General features: G+C 42.4%; 1 protein-coding gene across 4 annotated transcripts in view; it reads left to right on the top strand.

Annotated features, from left to right (window-relative positions):
* Window positions 1-766: 766 nt before the first annotated feature.
* PLEKHB2 (pleckstrin homology domain containing B2) overlaps window positions 767-22,835 on the top strand; it is a 62,905-nt gene continuing 40,836 nt past the window's right edge. For 2 of the 4 annotated variants that reach the window (XM_045797170.2, XM_045797171.2), the window contains exons 1-4: window positions 767-915; window positions 12,704-12,748; window positions 17,589-17,741; window positions 19,060-19,162. In XM_045797170.2, coding sequence (XP_045653126.1) covers window positions 12,712-12,748; window positions 17,589-17,741; window positions 19,060-19,162 — 293 coding nt within the window. In that variant the 5' untranslated portion in view covers window positions 767-915; window positions 12,704-12,711. Of the gene's footprint in view, window positions 916-12,703; window positions 12,749-12,927; window positions 12,972-17,588; window positions 17,742-19,059; window positions 19,163-22,835 lie in introns of all 4 variants that reach the window. The other 2 variants (XM_087865254.1, XM_087865253.1) reach the window with 2 other exon arrangements.

Genomic DNA, 22,835 nt, shown 5'->3' on the forward strand with positions numbered 1-22,835 from the left:
CTGATGTTTTTCTCATGGTTAGATTGGGACTATAAATTTTTTGGAAGGAAGACCACAGGAAAAGTGACCTTTTCATTACATCATGTCAAGGGTAAATATTATCAACATGGCTTACCATGGCTGATGCCAACCTTGATGACATAGTTGAGTAGTGTTTGTCAGATTTCTCCACTGTAAAGTTATTTTCCCCCCTTCTCACACTCTTTGGGAGGAAGTAATTATGCAAATTCGGGGTGTGTGGGTGGAGATTAATACCTACTCTGGATTGGGTATGATTTATTAGAATGCCTCTATAAAAAAGACTTCTCTCTTCTCCCTATTAATTAACCATTTACTCACAAAAGAATGGACTCTATTAGTTTTATACTCTAAATTATAATCTAATACTACATAATTTATTTTGGTACTCAAATTGTTCCAGATTTGGCCATGGGGAGCTCTTTCAGGTTGATTCCTTTGTCCTTTGACATGCCTCCATGATTTTACTTTTTGAGCATTCCTTTCTTCTGGCGCTACACCAGGCTCCAGACTGAGGTTGTACTTTCCCTGCCACAGCTCTAGACCCATTCATTTTTCTAAAGAGCCCTGGCTCCTTTTATTGGAGGATGGCATTTGGACGAAGACCAAGATGCAAACAATTCCTTTTCAGTTGAAAATTAAACCTCCACGTAAGCAGAGTTGAGGACGCCTCAAGACCCTCCTCTTCCTCCTGCGACTACCCAGGTTCCGCGATGGCTCCCGCGACTATTCCAAGCATGCCCCGCGCGGCCGGGCGCATGCGCGTCGGGGCGGTGTGGCGTTGGACAGCGGCCCGGACGTAAACGTGAGGCAGTCGGAGTCGAGGAACCCCAGCTGCGTCCTTGTGCTCCCGCGCCCGGCTTCGGTGCTCCGCGGCGGCGGCCCGAGAGTTTGTAGGTAAATGTGTCCGTTCCGTCCGCGCTGCCCCAGGCCCCCTTCTGCTCCCCAGCCCCCAGAGTTGGTTCCTCTGGAGCCTCTCCTAGAGCCGCCCAGCCCCGCACCCCTCCGAGAAGATCCCCTCTCGACCCGCGTCCCGCCCCTCTCCGGCGTCGGTCCTTGGAGAGCCTCGGCTCGAGTCTCCCCGCTCCGTGCGCCCTCCCCTTTCCGGGTGTAGGTCCCTGCAGAACTTCCCGTACAGCCGCCCAGCCCCGCACCCCTCCAAGAGGACCCCCCCCCCCCCGCTTCCAGCCCGCGGCCCGCCCCTCCCCGGCGTAGATTCCAGCCATCTCCAACGCCGTCCACTCGCCACCCCCCCTCCCCGGGCCACCTTCTTCTCTTCCCCGGTGTCGGCCCCTCCACAGCCTTCCCTAGAGCCTCCCACCCGCGCCACTCAGAGCGGACCCTCCCGGCTTCGGCCAGATTGGAGCGGCCCAGCCCCAAGTCACTCTGGGAGGACTGTCCTCTGCCCGCGCCGCCTCCCCTCCCTGGTACTGGCCCCTCCAGAGCCTCCCAGCCCTGCACTCCTCCGAGAGGACCCTCCTGCGGGTCAGCGTCCCTTCCCTCCCAGGCCCCTGTGGAGCCTCCTCTAGCGCCACCCTCTCTGCGCCCCTCTAAGGCGATCTCCGGCCCACACCCCTTCTCCCCTCTCTGGTGCCCGCCCATCCAGAACCTCCCCTAGAGCCCCCCAGCCCCCCCCCCCCCAGTTCTTCTGCTGCTGCCCCCGTTCCCGCAGGTGCTCCCCGCCGGCCCGCCACCTTACCGTCGGCACGGGTCTCCCAGTGCCTGGTCTCTGCCCTTGCCGGCACCGAGATCGCACTCCCCTTAGGAATTCCGAGCGGCGTTGAAGCTGTGGACTCGCGGGTGCGACTGGCCCTCGCTTCGTTTCACTTACCCTGGCTTTGCAGTGGCTAGTCTTAGGACTTTTGGTTGTACATTCATTATCTTTTTCACGTTTCAGCCTTTCACTCAGCCGCATCGGGAACCCCGGAGCCCAGGGTTTTTATTTTTTGTCGGCGTAGAGTTTTTTGTTTTTATCTCAAATGTAGAGTAATTTACATAGAAGAGGTTTCATAAAAATGAAGGAATAGTAAGTTCCTGTTTTTCAGGGTGGATGGAGGGAATGAGGTGTGACGTCAAGTGTGTGCTGTCAAGAAATTTAGAGGAACGTGGTTAATTCCCAACGCTATTGTCTCCTGGAACCTAAGGGGTTTTTTGTTTTTGAGTTCCTCTTCTGACTAGGACAGGGCGGAGCCACTGCCCGAGGCAGGAGCGTTTATTTCGAAAGGGAGGAAAGTTCCTGGGTCTCGTGGTCTTTGAGGAAACCATTGCCAGTGCAGAAAGTGAGTTGCCTGAAGTCACAAGGGGGATTAGGGGAATTAGGGCCGAGCGGGGACTGTCAGCTGCCTGTTTACTTATGGCTGTCATTATTTGTCCAACAAATGACCAAAATATATGTGATTGTGCAGCCGGGCTCTCTTATGGGCCAACCTATACATGGGAAGAGAATGCCTGGAGTTTACTTTTCCTGTTAGCGATTTCTATACTTGGCTTCCTCTGCCCCTCCCCAGCATACTGATCACTGAGAGCAGGAGTCCAAAATGTTGCAGGATGGGCCTTGCAGACAACATAGTGTTCAATAAACGCTTCCTAAAGGAGGCTGCAGAAAAGAACTCAGAACCTGACAGAGATTCTTCACTGGCATGTTTTTAATTGCATTGGCACATTCTGTAGGTAAAATTCCTAATAATCTCAAGGACTCAATTTATGAAATATGTACATCATTCTGTAGAATAACCAGATAGCACTCTTGGTTTGATAGTCATTCCTCTGGAAGATAGAGGATTTTTCTGATTCCCTCTAGAAACTTAGCTGTGCTTCCCAGCTTGCCACCCTACATTAATAATTTCATTTCTTTCTCCTTAGCTCTGCCTTTTTTCTTTCTTACTAGACGTCTAAAGAAATTAAAACTTATTAGTGTCTGTAACTATGAAAAGCTGCAGAGAGTAAAAACTATTAAACATATTACAAAAAGTGGGCTAGTCATGTTTTCTTGGTTGCATGTTTGCTTCTGAATTTGATCATGGGGACAGAAAGTTGAACTTTCTTGCCTGTCCAGTGTGTCTGCCCTTTGATGAGTGCTTGTATTAGGCTTGTTATTGAGAACTAGTTGCTAACCTGGCAGTGGCCAGTGCTACATATGAACTGACTTCTAAATGATGACGGGTCACCCAGTTCTTGTCCCCTGTATTTAGAGATGCTTGGGAATTCTTGTTGCCTTTACAGTCCTTTACAGTATCATTCTTTTTTTTTTTTTTTAGATTTTATTTAAAGATTTATTTATTCTTCAAGCCTACTTTGCGCTAAGCACGCAGAGCCTAATGCAGGGCTCAGTCTCACACCCCATGAGATCACGACCTGAGCCGAAACCAAGAGTCGGTCACTTAACTGACTAAGCCATCCAGGCACCCCTAAAGACTTTATTATTAAGTAATCTCTACACCCAGTGTGGGACATAAACTCACAATCAAGAGTGGCAAGCTCTACTCACGAAGCCAGCAAGGTGCTCTTACATTATTTTTGAAGAAGTTTTCCCCCCTTTGATAAGGTAGTAACTTTTACACTTAAAGTACAGAGAGAGCTAGCTAGAGAAACAAGGGTATTGTGAGTGAGTCAGTTGTAGACAGCCCTGAATTGCAGTTCTTAGAAAAAATCGTAATTACAGCTGTTCTCTCTTTTGGAGCGCCTCCCACAGGGTTCTTTGGGCATATTATCTCAGTTAATTTTCACACCAACCCCACAAGATAACTAGCAATGTCTTGTTATATAGGTAAGAAAAATGAGACTTGGGAGGTTTGGTATTGTGCTCAAAGTCAAATCAATTAGTAAAAGGTAGAGCTCAGAACTGCCAGATTCCAAAGGCAATATTCTATCCACCTGTTAAATTGATCTCTTTTGGATTCAGTGTTATGTTTTGTTTTTAAATACTTTATTTATTTTTTTTAGAGAGTGCGGGCACGCATGAAGCGGGGGAGGGCCAGAGGGGAAGGGAGAAAGAATCTAAAGCAGATTCCTTGTGAGTGCAGAGCCCCACATGGGGTTCAGTCTCATGACCCTGAGATCAGGACTTGAGTTGAAACCAAGAGTTGGACGCTTAACCGACTGAGCCACCCAGGCACCCCTGGATTCAATGTTTTTAAAATGATTTCAGCTCACATTAAACTAATTTGAATTGTTGAATATGATTTATATTTAAAAACTTCCTATAGGTTTACTGGCATGTGAGTAATGTGCATATTTTGCAACTAGTTTGCTGGTGTTTTATTGTCTAGAGATGGACAGCAGGATTTCTATGTGATGAGTTTTAGTTTATGCAATAGATCTTGCTCCAGGATATAAATAGTGAAATGTTGAAATAAGTTATGAAGTGATGTGGAATTCAGCAAGGTAAGGCAAAGAAATATTCCTGTTCCTTAAGAGATGGATTTGGTTATGTATTCTGGGAGATTTTTTGTTTATTGTTTGCTTTTACTTCTAGTGTATATGTGTTCAGATTTGACCTTCAAGGGCATCTTAATTTGTTAGATATCCTAAGCCATTTGAGTAGCTGCCTAATGTGCTTCTGTCTTCTGGAATGTTTTGGGCAAATTTTAGTCAGGTAGCTAGTGACGAAGTAATACTGGTAATAATTGCTGTGTGAGCAGGTCCCATTTCTTGAGTTTTAGTAAATGTCAGGCACTATGCCAAACACATGTTATTTCACCCAGTTTTGCAAATATCTATCAGGTAGGTGTTGGTATTCTCATTGTCTAGATCAAGAAACTAAGGCTTGGAAAAGTTATGTAACTTGACCAGGGTTATTTACTTACTTATTTATTTCCCAACCCATGCCCCTCTTGCCTGTTTATTTATGTGAGGCAGGATTTGAACATGGGTCATCTGCTTTTGTCTCTGCTGTTGGTGTCTTTGTCTTTGTGGATTATGCCTTGTTTTCCTCTTAACTCATTTTAGTTGCATTTCAAGAGGGAGCAGAGTTAGTTGTTCGTGCTCCTTATAACCCATCAGTAATGTTGAAAAAAGCGAAGCAGTCACCAGCACGGGTGATCTGGACATTATCAGTATATCTTTTGTCTTGGATCCTCATTTTAATATTACTGTTGTGTCTTCTCTCTTAGAAATAACTCTCCTGTGAATTCCAGTGTTTAGTGACAAGAAATATGGATTTTACATATTTATGTAATATTTCTGTTGAACACAGAGGGAAAAATGAAAAGAAGGATGTTTAAAGTCTGCTTTTTTTTGTTTTTCCCTTCTGAGCACTGTTTCCAGGTAATCTCAAGGCAGGACAGGCTAGCAGGATCAGGGATCAGGAATTGGGCTAGGCTGATGAGCAGGGTGCCACTTTTAGGCAGTGGCATGTGAGTGCTCTGTAAGGCAGAGGGCAAGTAGGCTGAGTGATACAGATAATGTCCCTTCCTCTTTTGTTTTGTGGTTAGGATTCAAGAGCCTGGGAGGGTACAGACTCTAAATAGAAAGATGTATCTGCAGTCCAGCTTGGTGAGGTGGGTCATTTAAGGAGCAGTTGATGGCAGCTGCTTATTTAGGACTTGTTGCCCTTGGTGTATTATTTATAGGGCCCAATGTGGGGGGTCTGTATTGTGTTACATGTTGCTTATGGGTTGGGAGCCAGAGGCAAGGGTTCTCTTGCTTTGGAGGCTGAGACTAAGGCTGATGAGGCAGTATGCTTCGTGTGGTGGTCATGATACCAGAGTGATGCCTGACGGAAGAGGCTAGTAGGCACAAAGAACACACGTCTCTTTAGTGGAGATAAAGAACTTGTTTGGGGCGCCTGGGTGGCTCAGTCGTTAAGCGTCTGCCTTCGGCTCAGGGCGTGATCCCGGCGTTCTGGGATCGAGCCCTGCGCAGGCGCGTCTGCTGGAAGCCTGCTTCTCCCTCTCCCACTCCCCCTGCTTGTGTTCCCTTTCTCGCTGGCTGTCTCTCTCTCTCTCTCTGTCAAATAAATAAATAAATAAAATCTTAAAAAAAAAAAAAAAAGAAGAGAACTTGTTTTCCTGCATTCAGATGAGTGCCCACCTTGCAGTTTCTGCTAGATGGCAAAATGCCCTGGCCTCAGTCCCCCAAAAAGAAGTGCTGTGGTGGATGCTATGGCCCAGTTAGAGTGAAGATCTCACAAGGGGCTTCAGGAGGCTTTTATTATCATGGGGCTTTAATCTTTTTTTGGTTTCTTTTGACTTTTCTGGAGGGTGACTTGTAAGTGCCTGCCCAACAAGTGCAAGTAACCAAACTCAGTGTATTCCTGAGGGTGTGAATCCAAGGTTCGTTTCCTGAACATCCTTCTCCCCAGCCGCCTAAGTTTTAGGCTGGTTCAAAGCCTATTCCTCTAGTCTTCTTTACTTCATAAGTTTTGTACACTTGAGTCCTTAACTCAGAAGTCCAGACTTTTTGTTATAAAAGAAATTGTAGCATCTTACTAAACACAACAAATATCTCTTACTATTACCATAATAACCATTTGAATTATCTAGTGAGGCGAAGGTATACAAATCAAAGTATTTCAACATTTTTTGAAACCCCCCCTACCTCCACCTCCAGTTGTGTGAAATCCGAACTCCCATTGGAAATTGTGTATTTTCTCTTAACGCATTCCATAGTGTATTTGGTTTTACTCATCATTTTATACTTGGGATGGCTTTCATTCTTGGTTGTTCTAATGAAATATAATTATTGTTTTCAGTTTGGCCATTTTCAGATGCCCTTCCTTCAGCTGGCTGGCTTCTTTATCTTTTCTAAAGGCGTTCCTGTAAGCATCTTTGCTTTTTGATAGTAGGCACATGTGGTTTCCTGTCCTAAATTGTAACCAGCTCATTTTCAAGGAGCATTGGCTCCTTTTAGAGAAGACCAGTATCAGAGATAAAAATCTGGACACAGGGGTGCATGTGAGATTGTTCCACACAATGACTACAGATAGAATGATACCAGATAAGAAGCTACTTGAGTCCACAGAAGAATTACCCCTTTTCAAGAAGTCATGAGTTTCCAGGTGCCTGCATGGATTAGTCGGTTAAGCGTCTGACTCTTGATCTCAGCTCAGGTCTCCATCTCAGGGTCATGAGTTCACCCCTGTGTTGTGCTCTGAGATACTGGGCCGGGAATCTACTTAAAAGCAAAAACCCCAAAAAACACATGATTTTCTGTTGCTAATTCCAGTTTAAATTTCTTTCAACCTTGTAATGATCTAATTTTCTCTATCTCTAATAGTTTTATATAGGCACATCAAAGATGATGATGTCCCCTTGAGTATAGAAGCTTTTTTTTTTTTAATTTAACTTTTTAAATTTAAATTAAATTCAGTTAGCATATAGCGTATTATTAGTTTCAGGGGTAGAATTTAGTGATTCATCAGTTGCATATAACAGCCAGTGCTCCCCTCATCAAGTTACCCCATCCTCCCACCCACCTCCCCTCCAGCAACCCTCAGTTTGTTTCCTAGAGTTCCATGTCTCTTATGCTTTGGCTCCCTCTCTGTTTTTCTTTTCTTTTACCTTCCCTTATCCTATGTTCATCTGTCTGGCTAGGGGTTTATCAATCTTATTAATTCTTTCAAAGAACCAGCTCCTAGTTTCATTGTTCTGTTCCGTTTTTTTTTCTTTTTTGATTTCTGTATCGATTTCTGCTCTCATCTTTATTATTTCTCTTCTCCTGCCGGATTTAGGCTTTATTTGCTGTTATTTATCCAGCTCCTTTAGTAGGTTGTGTATTTGAAACTTTTCTTCCGGGGTGCCTGGGTGGCTGAGTCGTTAAGCATCTGCATTCGGCTTGGGTCATGATCCCGGGGTCCTGGGATTGAGCCCCACGTTGGGCTCCCTGCTTGGCGGGAAGCCTGCTTCTCCCTCTCCCTTTGCTGATCCCCCTGCTTGTGTTCCCTCTCTTGCTGTGTCTCTCTCTGTCAAATAAATAAAATCTTTAAAAAAACAAAACAACAACAAAAAAAACTTTTCTTGCTTTTTGAAGAAGGCCTGTATTGCCATATCCTTTCCTCTTAAGATCGCCTTGGCTGCGTCCCAGAGGTTTTGGACTGTTGTGTTTTTATTATCGTTTGCTTTGATATAGTTTTTAATTCATCTTTAATTTCTGTTTGACCCATTCATTCTTTAGTAGGATTTTTTTTTTTTAAAGATTTCATTTATTTATTTGACAGAGACAGAGACAGCCAGCGAGAGAGGGAACACAAGCAGGGGGAGTGGGAGAGGAAGAAGCAGGCTCATAGCGGAGGAGCCTGATGTGGGGCTCGATCCCATAACGCCGGGATCACGCCCTGAGCTGAAGGCAGACGCTTAACCGCTGTGCCACCCAGGCGCCCCTAGTAGGATGTTCTTTAACCTCCATGTATTTTTTTGTTTTTGAATTTTTTTCTCAAAATGGCCTGGTATTGAGTCCCAAGCTGTTCTGTTTCCTCATGTTGACATACCTTGAGCCCCAGGTACCTGAAAAGTAAAACTCAGCCTCCCAGCAGGTAAGTACCAAAGGGAATATAGGTACAGTATCTGGCAACTCAGATATTGACCCATACAATTTGTTGATAATAGGAAATCTCTAGGTCCTTAAGGTTTTAGCTTGAACTCTCTTTTTCACTCTTCATGGGTGGTAATGTTATTAATTTTACAGGTATGTAAATTTGTTGGACTCAAGTTCTTAAAAGATCTTTGAGTAACTGTTCTTATCAGTGTCAACAGTGGTCTGACATTTTAGCTATTATGAATGACAGCAAATAGAGACAAATTGATATCAAGAATCATAAAAGAGTATAAAAAATCACCACAAAAGTTCAGGAAACTCCTTTCTGTTCCTCCACATTTTTACACAACCACCAACTGATCAAGTACCAGCGAAGTTATATGATAGCATTTCAGCGGGTTTTATTGTATTGTATTGTGACTTGCTTGCTCCCAATACTGCTAATGATTTTTTGGCCTATACCCAGACATTTTCTTTTTCACATGAAATACAGATTGAGAATTCACGTTATGATGATGATAGGACACTTTTAGTATAATTATTCAGGGTTTGGTGTGAATGAATACTGTTTTATGTTATGAGGGTAATAACGCCACTATAAAGATGTGATGCTGTCTATAACATTGCATCACCCATCTTTTTAATTTATAAGTTTAATCTGTTGCTTTTACTACAGTGTAAGCTACATGAAAACAGGGACTTTGGTTTGGTCACTGATGTGTCCTTGTGCCTACTACAAGGTTGGGCACACATTAGCACTCAGTATTTGTTGGATGAAAATATGATGGTGTCCATTTGGAAGTAAATGATTGTTTTAGGTTGCAAGGTTTTGTGGGTTTTTTTTTTTCCTTTTTTTTTTTTTTTTTTTTTGCTGCAAGTTTAGGAAACCAGTTCAACCCAGTTTAAATAATAGATTGCCAATTTGCCTCACAGAGAGCCTTGGATTAGGGTGGGTTTCCTGATCAGTGACAAGTTGTGTTAGCCCTCCAGTCGGTGGCACTTGGGCTAGTCCCCTCCAGTCAGCAGTGAGCAGCATGCACATCCACTGGGAAAAAGGGGAGACTGCCTTTCTGTTTCTAGTTTACCTGACTGTGGGAGAAAAATGGGGAAAGATGAAAAACTTATTTCCTTTCTTGGAGAGGGCAGATAGCATGAGTTGGCAGAAATCACAAGGACATTAAGAACCTTCAGAGTACGAGATTTTGGAGGTGCTGGAGTATAGGATGAACCAAGCTTGTTAGCTCTTTTTGTAAAGGTTGGAGAATGATGAGAATTTAATCATACTTAGATATGGGAAAAATTAAAGGGGGGAGGACTGATTTGTTCTTTTCAGGTGCCCCACTTGGGGACCTCTGTTTTGCTAACCATCCAACCCTTAAAGAAAATACCTAAAAATGCTAAAGTAGAAAACAAAATTGGTCCAAATAAACTCTCCAAGTAAGATCTATTTTTTTTTTTTTTAAGATTTTGTTTACCTATTTGAGAGAGAGATACAGAGAGCACAAGCAAGGGAGGGGCAGAGGCAAGGGGAGAGGGACAACATACTCCCCACTGAGCGGGGACCCTGACTTGGGGCTTGATTCCAGGACCCTAAAATCATGACCTCACCCGAAGTCAGATGCTTAACTGACTGAGCCACCCAGGCGCCCCTATTTTTTTAATTAAAAAAACAATTTTAGATACCTCTATTCCCAACGTAGGGCTTGAACTCACAACCCCGAGATCAAGTATCGCATGTTTTACCAACTGAGCCAACTAGGGGCTCCTAAAATCTGTTGATTAAAGAAAAGATATCATACATGCAAATTTTTTAAAAATTTAAGTATTAATAGAAAGAAATGTGTAAGAGGACTGAATAGTCACCTTTTCTTTTTTTTTTTTAAAGATTTATTTATTTTAGAGAACACTCATGCATGTGAAGGGTTGTTGGTGGGGCAGAGAGAGGGAGAGAGAGTATCAAGCAGACTCCTCACTGCATGTGGAGCCTGATGAGGGGCTCCATCTCACAACCCTGAGCTCAGTCTCTGAGCCAAAACCAAGAGTCAGATGCTCAACCGACCATGCCACCCAGGCGCCCCTAGTCACCTTCTTTTCTGATACAGCATTGCCTCATTTCTCTCCTCTGAGATACATGTGGTTAAGAGTTTCTGTGATTCCTTCCCCAAAACAGTTGTGCAGGTGTCAGCACACACTCTTCTATCTGTCCTGTGTGGAAGTACCCTTTGAGCCACCTTCTGATGTGGATCACTTTGGTTGGGGCTAGTGTTTTGCAGTATAAGCAACATTGCCATGAATATACAGATTTGTTGGTAGACCTCTGCACATGTAGCAGTGAGGTATAATCCTAGTAATGGTGAAATCTCTGGGTCAAAGTTTATGAACTTTTTTTTTTTTTTAAGATTTTATTTATTCATGAGAGACAGAGAGAGAAAGGCAGAGGCAGAGGGAGAAGCAAGCTTCTCCGCAGGGAGCCTGATGGCAGGACTTGATCCCAGGACCCTGGGATCATGACCTGAGCCAAAGGCAGACACTTAACCAGCTGAGCCACTCAGGCTCCCCAAAGTTTACAAACATTTAAAATTTTGATAGATGTCAAATCCTCCTCTTAGAAGTTTGCAACAGTTTTCATTCCCACCGTCATGCTTACTCCTTTCTGGGTATCATAGTTTTTTTTCATTTGTGCCCGTCTGATAGGTAATATCGTTAGCTCGTGTTTTGAATTTTGTCTGTTGAATTGAGAGAGAAATTGAATATCTTACAAATTTATTGCCCATTAATGTTTCTTTTCTTGTGAACTGCCAGATGATTGTCATTTCTGTTACATGTGACAAGCTTTGTACGTGCAGGAAATTAACTCATTGCTGTCATAAGTTGTAAATGTTTTTTCTTAATCTTTTGTCTTTTTGACTTTTTTGCCGCTCAGATTTTTATTTTAATGGAGTTAAATTTATCACACTTTTTCTTAACTTCTGGAATTCTCTCTGACCAGGCCTCTCAGTCTGTTGACACCAGTCAACATCTGACTGGGCTGTGTGAATTTGACTGGGCACACCGGGTATAAAGCTGAGGCAGTGGACCCCAGAGCCCCAGGACACTGGGCATGTTAGGAGAAGCCACAAGTCCTTGACAGAGCTGAATCTTAGTGTTCCTGGGCTGCCTTATGCCTGTTGTGTGGTATTAGATTTAGTAAGGTGGGCCGAAAGCCTAGAGTTGGGGGCAGGGAAGGTAGGAGGTGGGGCGAGGGGTTGTATTGGCCCTACTGAGGAGGTATTAGGTAAGTGCCAGATGGCCAGTGAGGTAAAACTGCTTTAGTGCCTTCTTCAGCTGACGCAGAAAGAGATCAGGATGGAGAGATAGATAAGATGGCTGTGATTTTGTGATATAACAAGAAATATGTGAACTTCTAAAACCTTTGGAATTTCCTGAGCTAGAGGTGCTAAGAGTATCTTGTTATTCATAATAAGCCCCTTTCAACCATATCTAAGTTTATGCTAATGAGCTGACTCTTGGTGGGCCCCTAGATAACTTTAGGATGGGGCTGATTGCCTGGGAAATTAACCTTGTGATTAGAAGGTTAGAACTTTCAGCCCCATCCCTGGACTTGCAGGGATGGAAAGAGGTTGGGGATTAAGTTCAGTCACCAGTGGTCAGTAATGTAATCAGTCATGCCTACCTAATGTAACCGCCTTAAACCCCCTAAATGCCAGGGTTCTGAGAGCTTCTGGGTTAATGATCACACGGAGGTGCTGGGAGGGGGCAGTGTGCCTAGATAAGGCATGAAAGGCCCACCCTTACCTTGCTCTGTTCATCTCTTCCATCTGGCTTTTCCTGAGTGTAGCCTTTATAAGAAACAGGAAATGGTAAGTAAAATGCTGTCTTGAGTTCTGTGAGCCATTCTGGCAAAATTATCAAATTTGAGGAGAGGTTGTGGGAACCCGCAGTTTGTAGGTCAGAAATACTGGAGACTCAGAACTTGTTTATAAAGTGCGAGCACTCTTGTGGAACTGAGCCCTTAACCTGTGGGGTCTGATGCTAATTCCAGGTCGGAATCAAGTTGAATCAGTAGACATCTAGTTGTTGTCCTGAGATTTGGAGAATTGGTTGTTAATGTGGAAAGACCCCACGTGTTTGGTGTCAGAAGTGTTGTGAGTGAAAAACAGCTTGTATGGGCCATTCTTTTTTATAACTTTGAACCTGGCTGTTTCTTTTATAGGTGGAAAAATGGCATTTGTGAAGAGTGGATGGTTGCTGCGACAGAGTAAGTACAGAACATGAGCCTGTTGGATTGGGTTTAGTGTTGCCTTAGGGTACATGTTTATTTCTTTTGCTGAAACAGATTGCATTTAAAAACAAATGTCAAAATCTTATTAATGTGTTGCTCTGGATTTCCTCTGGGAAATTTTTACAGCTCTGTGAACTCTGTTTCTGCTCACACAGAGTTCCTTCTTGGCTGCTGCCTTGACAGAAACCGGGGAATCGTGGTAATCCCTGCTGGTTTTTCTTTTTCTCACTAGTGTGCTCTAGTACTCATGGCTGACTCGAGTCCCTGCTTGAATGTAACCAAGCTGAACTTTGACATATTAGCATGGAGGTATTGCTGTCTCTGTGGGAAATGCCTGTCTTCTTTGGGGATCAAACAATGACAAAGATTCTGAAATACTGGAGACTTTAATTATAGAGATGAAGATTTGACTTGAGGGAGTGAGTATATCTAAAACTAGTCTTTGGATCTCCAAAAGGACTCTGCAGAAGAGAATCAGGGTTTTTTGTTTTTCTTGTTTTTTTTTTTTTTTTTTTTAAGATTTTATTTATTTGAGAGAAGGAGAGAGAGTCAGCATGAGAGAGAGAGAGAGAGAGAGAATGCATGAGCAGGGGGTTATGTACTTATCACAGCAGCTCTATGAGGTAGGTGGCATTATCCTGGTTTCTAGTTGTAGAAATTGAGTTTTAGTGATATTAGGTAACTTAACACTGTGGGTGGCAAACCTGTATTCAGATTCAAGAATGTGTCATTTCAGCATTGACACACTTTCTACCAGGAGGCAAGCCTTCAGCTTATTTGTCCTGTCACTAGTTGTACATTCCCAGACCTGGAGCTGAACCAGGTGTCCTTTCAAGGTGTGTGACAGTTCTGTATTCTAAGAATAGGTAGAGCAGTGTTGGCTTTAAAAAGAAAGTCCTGGCGTATTGGAGCCTAGCCCCAGTCTTTGTATAAGTTTCTATGTTTTGGGTTTTGTGATCCCATCCTTCCCTAAATTGTCAGGGGATGTGGAGAGGCTTGCTTGGACCTTGAGGATGTACCTTCCTTTCCTGGCCCTTTGGATATCCTCTGGTTTTCTCTTTAGGCTTTGTTGCACCCTTGTTTGAGGACAAGCTTTCCTTTCTCCAACATGACTCAATGTAAATGTTCTGTCAACATAAGTGAACAGGGACCATTTTGACTATTTTTTGTCTCTTCCTATCAATGCCTAACGTGATGACATACACAAAATAAATGTCTTTTAAATAAGTTGTACAGACTTTTCTAGTGTCCTGGTCCATGGCAGTCTTGAAGTGTATATTCAGAAGACTTACTCCATTTCCCCATCTTCCAGTGTGTGGGTTAATTTTCCTTTGCAAAAATCAGAACTATCCTAATAAAGTAAGAAGAGGTGAGATGTATTCTATTCTCGGGGTAGCAGAGGTACACAGATGGTTACATGTATGCAAAGCGGTCTGGAGGATTCCTTTTTTTGTCATTGCTACACTGGAGGACAGCCTAATTTGGGAATCTGTAGTCAGGGCTTTGGTGGCAGGTGAGATACTTGGGTAGAACTCCCTAATCTGGTGATTCTCCAACTATGTGTTTGGGTGGCTCTATTTTGTAGTTTTTGTACAGCTCACGGGCTGCCAATCAAATGGATGCTGATGTCACTTATTTATCAGTTTGGGACAGTGCTGTGGATGCCCATCTTAGCAAGGAGAGTGCCTGATAGTGGTTAAAGAAATTTGGAAGGCTGATATGGTGCATATTTCGTTAACACCAGTAGTGGCTATGCAACCTCTACGACATCGGCCAAAGCAACCTTTTTCATGACACATCCCCAAAGGCAAGAGAAACAAAAGATAAAATGAATTTATGGGACTTCATCAAGATTAAAAGTTTCTGCACATCCAAGGAAACAGTCAGAAAAACTAAGAGGCAGCCCACGGAATGGGAGAAGATATTTGCAAATGACACTACAGATAAAGGACTGGTATCCAAGATCTACAAAGAACTTCTCAAACTCAACACACGAGAAACAAATAAACAAATCAAAAAATGGGCAGAAGATATGAACAGACACTTTTCCAATGAAGACATACAAATGGCTAACAGACACATGAAAAAATGTTCAAAATCATTAGCCATCAAGGAAATTCAAATCAAAACCACACTGAGATACCACCTTACGCCAGTTAGAATGGCAAAAATAGACAAGGCAAGAAACAACAATTGTTGGAGAGGATGTGGAGAAAGGGGATCCCTCCTACATTGTTGGTGGGAATGCAAGTTGGTACAGCCACTCTGGAAAACCGTGTGGAGGTCCCTTAAAAAGTTAAAAATTGAGCTACCCTATGATCCAGCCATTGCACTACTGGGTGTTTACCCCAAAGATACAGACGTAGTGAAGAGAAGGGCCATATGCACCCCAATGTTCATAGCAGCAATGTCCACAATAGCTAAATCGTGGAAGGAGCCGAGATGCCCTGCAACAGATGACTGGATTAAGAAGTTGTGGTCCATATATACAATGGAATATTACTCAGCAATCAGAAAGAATGAGTTCTCAACATTTGCTACAACATGGACGGCACTGGAGGAGATAATGCTGAGTGAAATAAGTCAAGCAGAGAAAGACAACTATCATATGATTTCTCTCATCTATGGAACATAAGAACTAGAATGATCAGTAGGGGAAGAAAGGGATAAAGAAAGGGGGGGTAATCAGAAGGGGGAATGAAACATGAGAGACTATGGACTATGAGAAACAAACTGAGGGCTACAGAGGGGAGGGGGGTGGGGGAATGGGATAGACTGGTGATGGGTAGTAAGGAGGGCACATATTACATGGTGCACTGGGTGTTATACACAACTAATGAATCATCGAGCCTTACATCGGAAACTGGGGATGTACTGTATGGTGACTAACATAATATAATAAAAAATCATTATTAAAATAAAAAAAACAAAACAAACAAAAAAAAACACCAGTAGTGGCTATGGGAGCATAAGGAGAGGTACATGGAGTGGGATTTGTGCACGATGGCTAGGAAGGGTGATCTACAGGAACAAAGGAAGTGGTAGGTACTGTCTGGGTGTGAGGAAGGAGCAGGGGTGACTGACTTGGCTTTTTAGTTTTCCTTTTTGGCTGACAGGGATATTTGAGTTTCATAAAGTTAAGTGTCTAGGCCAAGATTACAAATGATAGGGTGAATTTCTTAAACTGATAGGGACGTGTGAGTAGCAGGACAGATGCACACAGGGTGGGAGTCAGTGTCCTGACTGTAGGTACACCCAGTGTCTGAACCTGCTTCTTTTTTTTTTCTTTTTTTTTTTTTTTTAAAGATTTTATTTATTTATTCGACAGAGAGAGAGACAGCCAGCGAGAGAGGGAACACAAGCAGGGGGAGTGGGAGAGGAAGAAGCAGGCTCATAGCGGAGGAGCCCGACGTGGGGCTCGATCCCGTAACGCCGGGATCACGCCCTGAGCCGGAGGCAGACGCCCAACCGCTGTGCCACCCAGGCGCCCCTCTGAACCTGCTTCTGCATCTGTCCGAGGCAGGGAGACCCTCCCACGCCATGGGCTTTAAGGGACGGTGAATGTTAGAGAAGAGTATATGTGAAAGCTCTTCGAGAAACGGGCAAACTTTTTCAAAAGAGGAGGGTGTTATTGTTCTTTGTATATAGAGACTTCACAGTCCAGTGTTCTCTGATCAGTCTAGCGAAGTTAAATACTACTGGGAAACTGAAGATAAACTACGTGGAAAATTAAATATTAGATGTTTCATTAGCTTAAAATGAAGGATTTATTTATTTATTAATTTATTTATTGGTTTTTTTTTTTTTTTGAGTATAGTTGACAAAATGTTGCATTAGTTTCAGGTGTACAACTCTGTTATGCTATGCTCATCACAAGCGTAGCTGCCATCTGTTTCCATACAGCACTATTACAATATCATTGACTGTATTCTTATGCAGTGCCTTTTATTCCCATGACTTATTCATTTCATAACCGGAAGCCTCTATCTCCAACTACCCTTACCCTGTTTTGTCCATCCCTCCCACCCCCTCCCATCTGGCAACCTTTTATGTGTCTGTTTTTGCTTTTAATGTTTGTTTATTCTTTTTTTTTTTTTTTTTTAGATTCCACATGAGTGGAATCATATGGTATTTGTCTTTCTCGGTCTGATTTATTTCACTTAGCATAATACCTTCTAAGTCCATCCATGTCATCACAAATGGCACAATCGCATCCTTTTTTATGACTACATAATATTGTATATAAATATCACATCTTCCTTATCCATTTGTCTATTGATGGACACTTAGCAACTTAGGTTGCTTCCATATCTTGGCTATTGTAAATAATGCTGCATTAAACATGGTGCCTGTATGTTTTTGAATTAGTGTTTTTGTTTTCTTTGGGTAAGTAGTAGTGGAATTATTGGACCATATGGTATTTCTATTTTTAATTTTTTGGGGAACAACCATACTGTTTTCCACAGTGGCTGACCAATTTACATTCCCACCAGCATGAGGGTTCTTTTTCTCTACATCCTCACCAACACTTGTTATCAAAATCAAGGTCTTACGGAACTTTAAAAAAAAAATTGGGACTATTAAGTTACAGCATTCTTAGTATCTTTAGTGTAAGCGGCATGTAGCCTGGTACAAGCATGGGTGTTTGTGCCATTGGAGTCTGCTTTCGTCTCCATTTTGATGTAGTGCTCTGGGCAACTGTATGCATGTATACTTATGGGGCCAGAGGAAAGTTTCCTTTGTTTCAATTACCTGTGAACTAGAGGATAAAGTCCTTGCTTTTTTGGCTCAAAACCAACGTTTTCATTTTTTTCAGGTACTATTTTGAAGCGTTGGAAGAAGAATTGGTTTGACCTGTGGTCAGATGGTCACCTGATCTATTATGATGATCAGACTCGGCAGAGTGTTGAGGATAAGGTCCATATGCCAGTGGACTGCATCAATATCCGTACCGGGCATGAGTGTCGGGGTAAGTGAGTCTGGCTCTGTCCTCTACCCTTCCCCATTCTTGGTGGGAGTTGAATTATCTTCCTTACTCATTTTGCCTTCATTGACAGACCAAAGAAGGGTTTTATCTTTCATCGAAGAAGGGAGGTAGCCACAGTGGGCACCCATACACTTGGATCATGAATCGTGTGGTTGGGGCAGATTAATTTTCTCATCTGAATCAGCCCCAGCAGTCCACATTCCTTGCTCTGTCATGGAGAAAGTTGTGTAGAACAACCAGAGTGCTGGGATACCCAAGAAGGAGGGAACCATCCTAGGTAGTAACAGGCATCTTATTGATGATACCACCAGTCAGTTACTTAAAAATCCATGATGCCTTGATTTCCTCGAGTTATTCCTTATCTTCATTTTAAAGGAATAGATTTTTAATAAGTATAGACTTCTCTATTTCTAATTAAGGTATATGTAGACTTCCCTGTTTATTAGCTCTGTTTCTATTTGGAATAAAGAGTCTGTTTTAGTAAACATTGATGTTTGAAATGTCCTGCTCCTATATAATAGTTTTCAAATTAAAGGGTTACAAATGGCATATCTCCTTGTAGTAACCATTGTTGTCGTAACGTCTTGCCCCTGCGTGTTAGTTCTTGAAACACAAGTGTCCATGGACTAGCTTTCGAAATAGCTACCTAAACCAGGCTCAAATATGGTAGACCTTATTTCTTGGTACACAGAGCTACTTTAAAAGTATGATTTTCACTTTAATATTTTCAGTTTAATATTTCAGTTTAATATTTTCAGTTTAATATTTCCTGTGAATAAAAGCCATAAGTATTCTGTTATCTGATGCTCAGTAATGCTTTTTAATGTTTGGGGCTTATTCTTCTAATATCTGGGCTGTTCTATACATCTCCGTATATGGATTGCCCTCTAGAAGGGGCCTGCTTGTTCTTCCTGCAGGAAGTTTGTTTATTTAAAGTTTTTATTTATTCATTTATTTGAGAGGGAGGGAGATAGCGCATGAGTTGGGGGGGGGAGGGCGGGGAAAAGCAGACTCCCCACTGAGCAGGGAGCCTGATGGGGGCTCCATCCCAGGACCCTGAGAACGTGACCCAAGCTGAAGACAGACACTTAACTGACTGAGCCACCCAGGTGCCCCTCCTGCAGAAAGTTTAATTGAAACAGAGTTGTGATTTATGTGCTTGGTTCTGTAGAGCAGGACAAAGATGTTTTGTTATTTAAATGTTCTGAAATCCTGGTCCTTTGCTTATCTGAGCTGTTAGGTAAGAATGAGTCCTTAAAAAATCATATAAATATTCCATTATTCTACTTATTTTTCACAGATATTCAGCCTCCAGATGGGAAGCCAAAAGACTGTATGCTACAGATTGTTTGCCGAGATGGGAAAACTGTCAGTCTTTGTGCAGAAAGCACAGATGATTGTTTGTAAGTTTTGGGTTTTTATGTGTTTAATTTAAAAAGTGTTGTGTTTTTATTTCCAGTTATCAGCAAGGGAAAAGAATGAGAATGGAGTTTTCCTTCAGGCAGCAGAATAAGTGACTCCAGAGGATGTGTGAAACAAATATAGCAGGGCCTTATTCCATGCCTAATAACCCTTGTCCTAGTTTCTGTTTCTCCAGAGCTGTGGAGGCGAGATCCCATTATAGTGGGAGTGACAAAGTATTAGTATATAGCCACTTTGCACTCTTTTTCATTACTAGATGTACACTGGGTAATGGGCATAGTTGAATGGGTTCTTAAATCTTGTTCTTTTTATGTAAATTTCTTTTAAAAGAGCACTGACATCTCTATTACGCAGTCTTTTCCTTCCCTTGGTGGTTCTTGCTCCATTTGCTGTCTCTGAAGAAGGGATGTAGAGCCACAAGAAAGCCAAGCTTTATCACTTCACACCTGTTAACATTGGCGGTGAAGTTGGATCAGAATCTTGAAGACACTGATGAAATACAATTTGGAGGTGGGGGGGGTGCCTGGGTGACTTAGTCGGTTAAGCATCTGACTTTTGATTTCGGCTAAGGTCATGATCTCAGGGTCATGAGATCGAGCCCTGCATTGGGCTCCACATTGGGCATGGAGCCTGCATAAGATTTTCTCTCTCCCCCTCTCTCTGCCCAAGCACAAGCACGCTCCCCCTCTCTCTCTCTCAAAAAAAAAAATTGGGAGGGGAAGAATTTTTTTTTCCTGGCTGCTCTGTACCACTCTTATGAGAACTCTGGACGCTGTAAGAATTCAGTAACAGATTATTGTAATATTCATTTATAGTAAAACATTTATATGTAGGTGACTGTATTCTTACAGTCCAGGTCAGTTTGTCAGGGTGCCTTCTCCACATTTCACATATATGTTTATCTTCAGTATACACGTTTGTTCCATGCTAAACTCACAGAGTTTATTTTAAATCCCATATATAGCTGCTTTTTTACACTGTTCTGATTTATATCAGTGAATCTTAAATGATACTTTCTGGAAGAGATACAGCTTTCCTATAGACTGATGGAGAAATGACCACATGTAAAGCCAGTTTGGTACTTTTTAATAAACTGGACCTATATTATTACTACTTAACTATTTAAACATGTATATTGAACATTTACTTGGCACTAGGCACTATGTTAACTGCTTTATATATGCTACTTAATCCTCACCATATCTTATAAGGTAGGTGCTGTTCTTGTCATGAAAAACTTAGGCTTAGTGAGGTTAAGTAACTTCCTATACCAGTTTATTTTTTCTTTCTTTTCTTCTTTTTTTTTTTCTTTAAAAGATTTTTTTTTATTTGACAGAGAGAGGAGAGAGAAAGAGCACAAGTAGGGGGAATGGCAGAGGGTGAGGGAGAAGCAGCCTTCCTGTTGAGCAGGGAGCCCGATGTGGGGTTTGATCCCAGGACCCTGAGATCATGACCTGAGCCGAAAGCAGATGCTTAACCGACTGAGCTACCCAGGCACCCCCATATATCACTTTTTTAATGCTTCTGTAATAAATTACCCTGAGTTTACTGGCTTCAAACAATACAAATTTATGATTGCATTTCTGAAGGTCAGGAGTCCAACACTGGGTCTTACAGTGTCGGCAGGCTCTAGGGGAGAATCTGTTTGCTTGTCTTTTAAGCTTCTAGAAGCTTCCTGGTTTTTTGGCTTCTGGGCCATGCCCTTTTCTTGCAGTCATCTTTTTGGTTCTCTGTAGGTGGGGAAGGTTATATGCTTTTAAGGACTTAATGAATAGTTTGGGCCAACCTGGGTAATCCAGGATAATCTTCCCATCTCAAGGGTTCTTAACCTTAATTACAGCTGTAGAGTCCCTTTTGCCCAGTGAGGTAACATTCACAGGTTTTCAGGATTAGTATGTGGGCATCATTCTGCCTACCACACTTCCCAAGATTTTAGAGCTAGTAGACTAGACTCAGGATTTGAACCTTTGTCTCCAGAGACCTTTGTTCCTAACTGCTCTGCTCTATTATACACTGAGGTGTCACATGGAATGTTTTTTTAAGTAGTGGCAAAAATATCTGGAACTAGCAGTAATTAGACCAATGATGTTTATGATCTCAGTAAATGTGAACTGTTTAAATTCCCCTTAAAAAGAATAAGATCTGAGATTGGGTAAAAAATACAGTCTAAGTATATAGTCTGTTAACAAGAAGCACACTTGAAATAAAATGACTCAGAAAGGTAAAAAAGTAAAGAATGGGAGACTACTGGTTTCCCATGGCTGCCACAAACTGGGTGCCTTAAAACAACAAATGTATTCTGTCACAGTTCTGGAAGCTAGGAGTCTGAGCTCAGCATGTCAGGAGAGCTATGCTCCCTCTGAGACTCCTGAGTAAAATCCTTCCTTGCTTCTTCCTAGTTTGGGTTGTGGCTGGTGATCCTTGGCATTCTTTGGCTTGCCACTGCATTGGTCCAGTCTCTACCTCTCTTGTAACAAGGCATTCTCCCTGTGTGTCTGTATCCAGATATTCTCTTATAAGGACACCAACTGTATTAGAGGAAGGATCCACATGAATTCAGTATGATCTCATCTTGAGTCCATCTGTAAAGACCGACCTTCCTTCCTTCCTTCCTTCCTTCCTTCCTTCCTTCCTTCCTTCTTCTTTTTTTTAAATACTTCTTTATTTTAGAGAGCAGAAAAGAGAGAATGAACATATGCCTGGGAAGGGACAGAGGGACAGGGAGAGAGTGTCTTAAGCAGACACTGTGCTGAGCACGGAGTCGTAAATGGAGTTTGATCTCATGACCCTGAGATCACGACCTTAGCTGAACACTTAACCGACTATGCCACCCAGGTGCTCCAAGACCTTATTTCTAAATAAGTCAAAGGTACTGGGGATTAGGACTTCAACTTATTTTTTGGCAGAGGACAGAATTCAACCCATAACTGAGTCCTTTGAATAAAAATGGTGAAATGAAGGGGAAACCTTTTAGCAGTAACAGCCAAATTAAGAATTTAGCTTCAAGCACCAGCTACAAAGAATAATGGCCAAGAAAAGAGATTGTGTTGAGATGTTTCACTGTCTTTACCTCCACGGCTCCCAGAAGCAGTAACAAGAGGAGTTAGTTAAGTCTTGCGAATTTTCGGTAATACTCTACAGTCTGGAAGGATGTTGATTAAAGGAGTAAGGTACTTTTTGGGAAAGCTAAGGAAAAACCCTTGAGAATATGATATCCTTGGGACCTCAGTGGAGAGTGGAAGGTTCCCACCAGGGCTTGTCATTCCAGAGCCACTGGAAGACTTCAAAGCTCACAGGAGTAGGATAATTCTGTGGCTGATGAAGTGAGCCCTAGCATGAGACATTCAAAAGAATATGCTCAGGCGAGTGTAGAAGCCAGATTTTTCAAAAAGGACTTATTCAGTGACACAAGAAATTTTCTTCTCTCCCACCATTATTCTCTGATTACAGAAAAATGATTGAGGGTAACACCTAGTCATCACACTTTTGCTGGGATAGAGTGAGGTGGGGCTACCAGTAGATGTCAGATTAGGTAGGAAGGGTGTCAAGAAGAAATAACATACTATATGAGAGCAAATAGAAGTTTTAGGTATCATTTTGCAGTTCATTGAGAGCCGGATGCAAAGAAATGGTGTGGCAAATATACTGTAAAGG

This window comes from Ursus americanus, chromosome 10, assembly GCF_024610735.1.
Source record: "Ursus americanus isolate L20-20 chromosome 10, mUrsAme1.1.p, whole genome shotgun sequence".
Lineage (NCBI taxonomy): Eukaryota > Metazoa > Chordata > Mammalia > Carnivora > Ursidae > Ursus > Ursus americanus.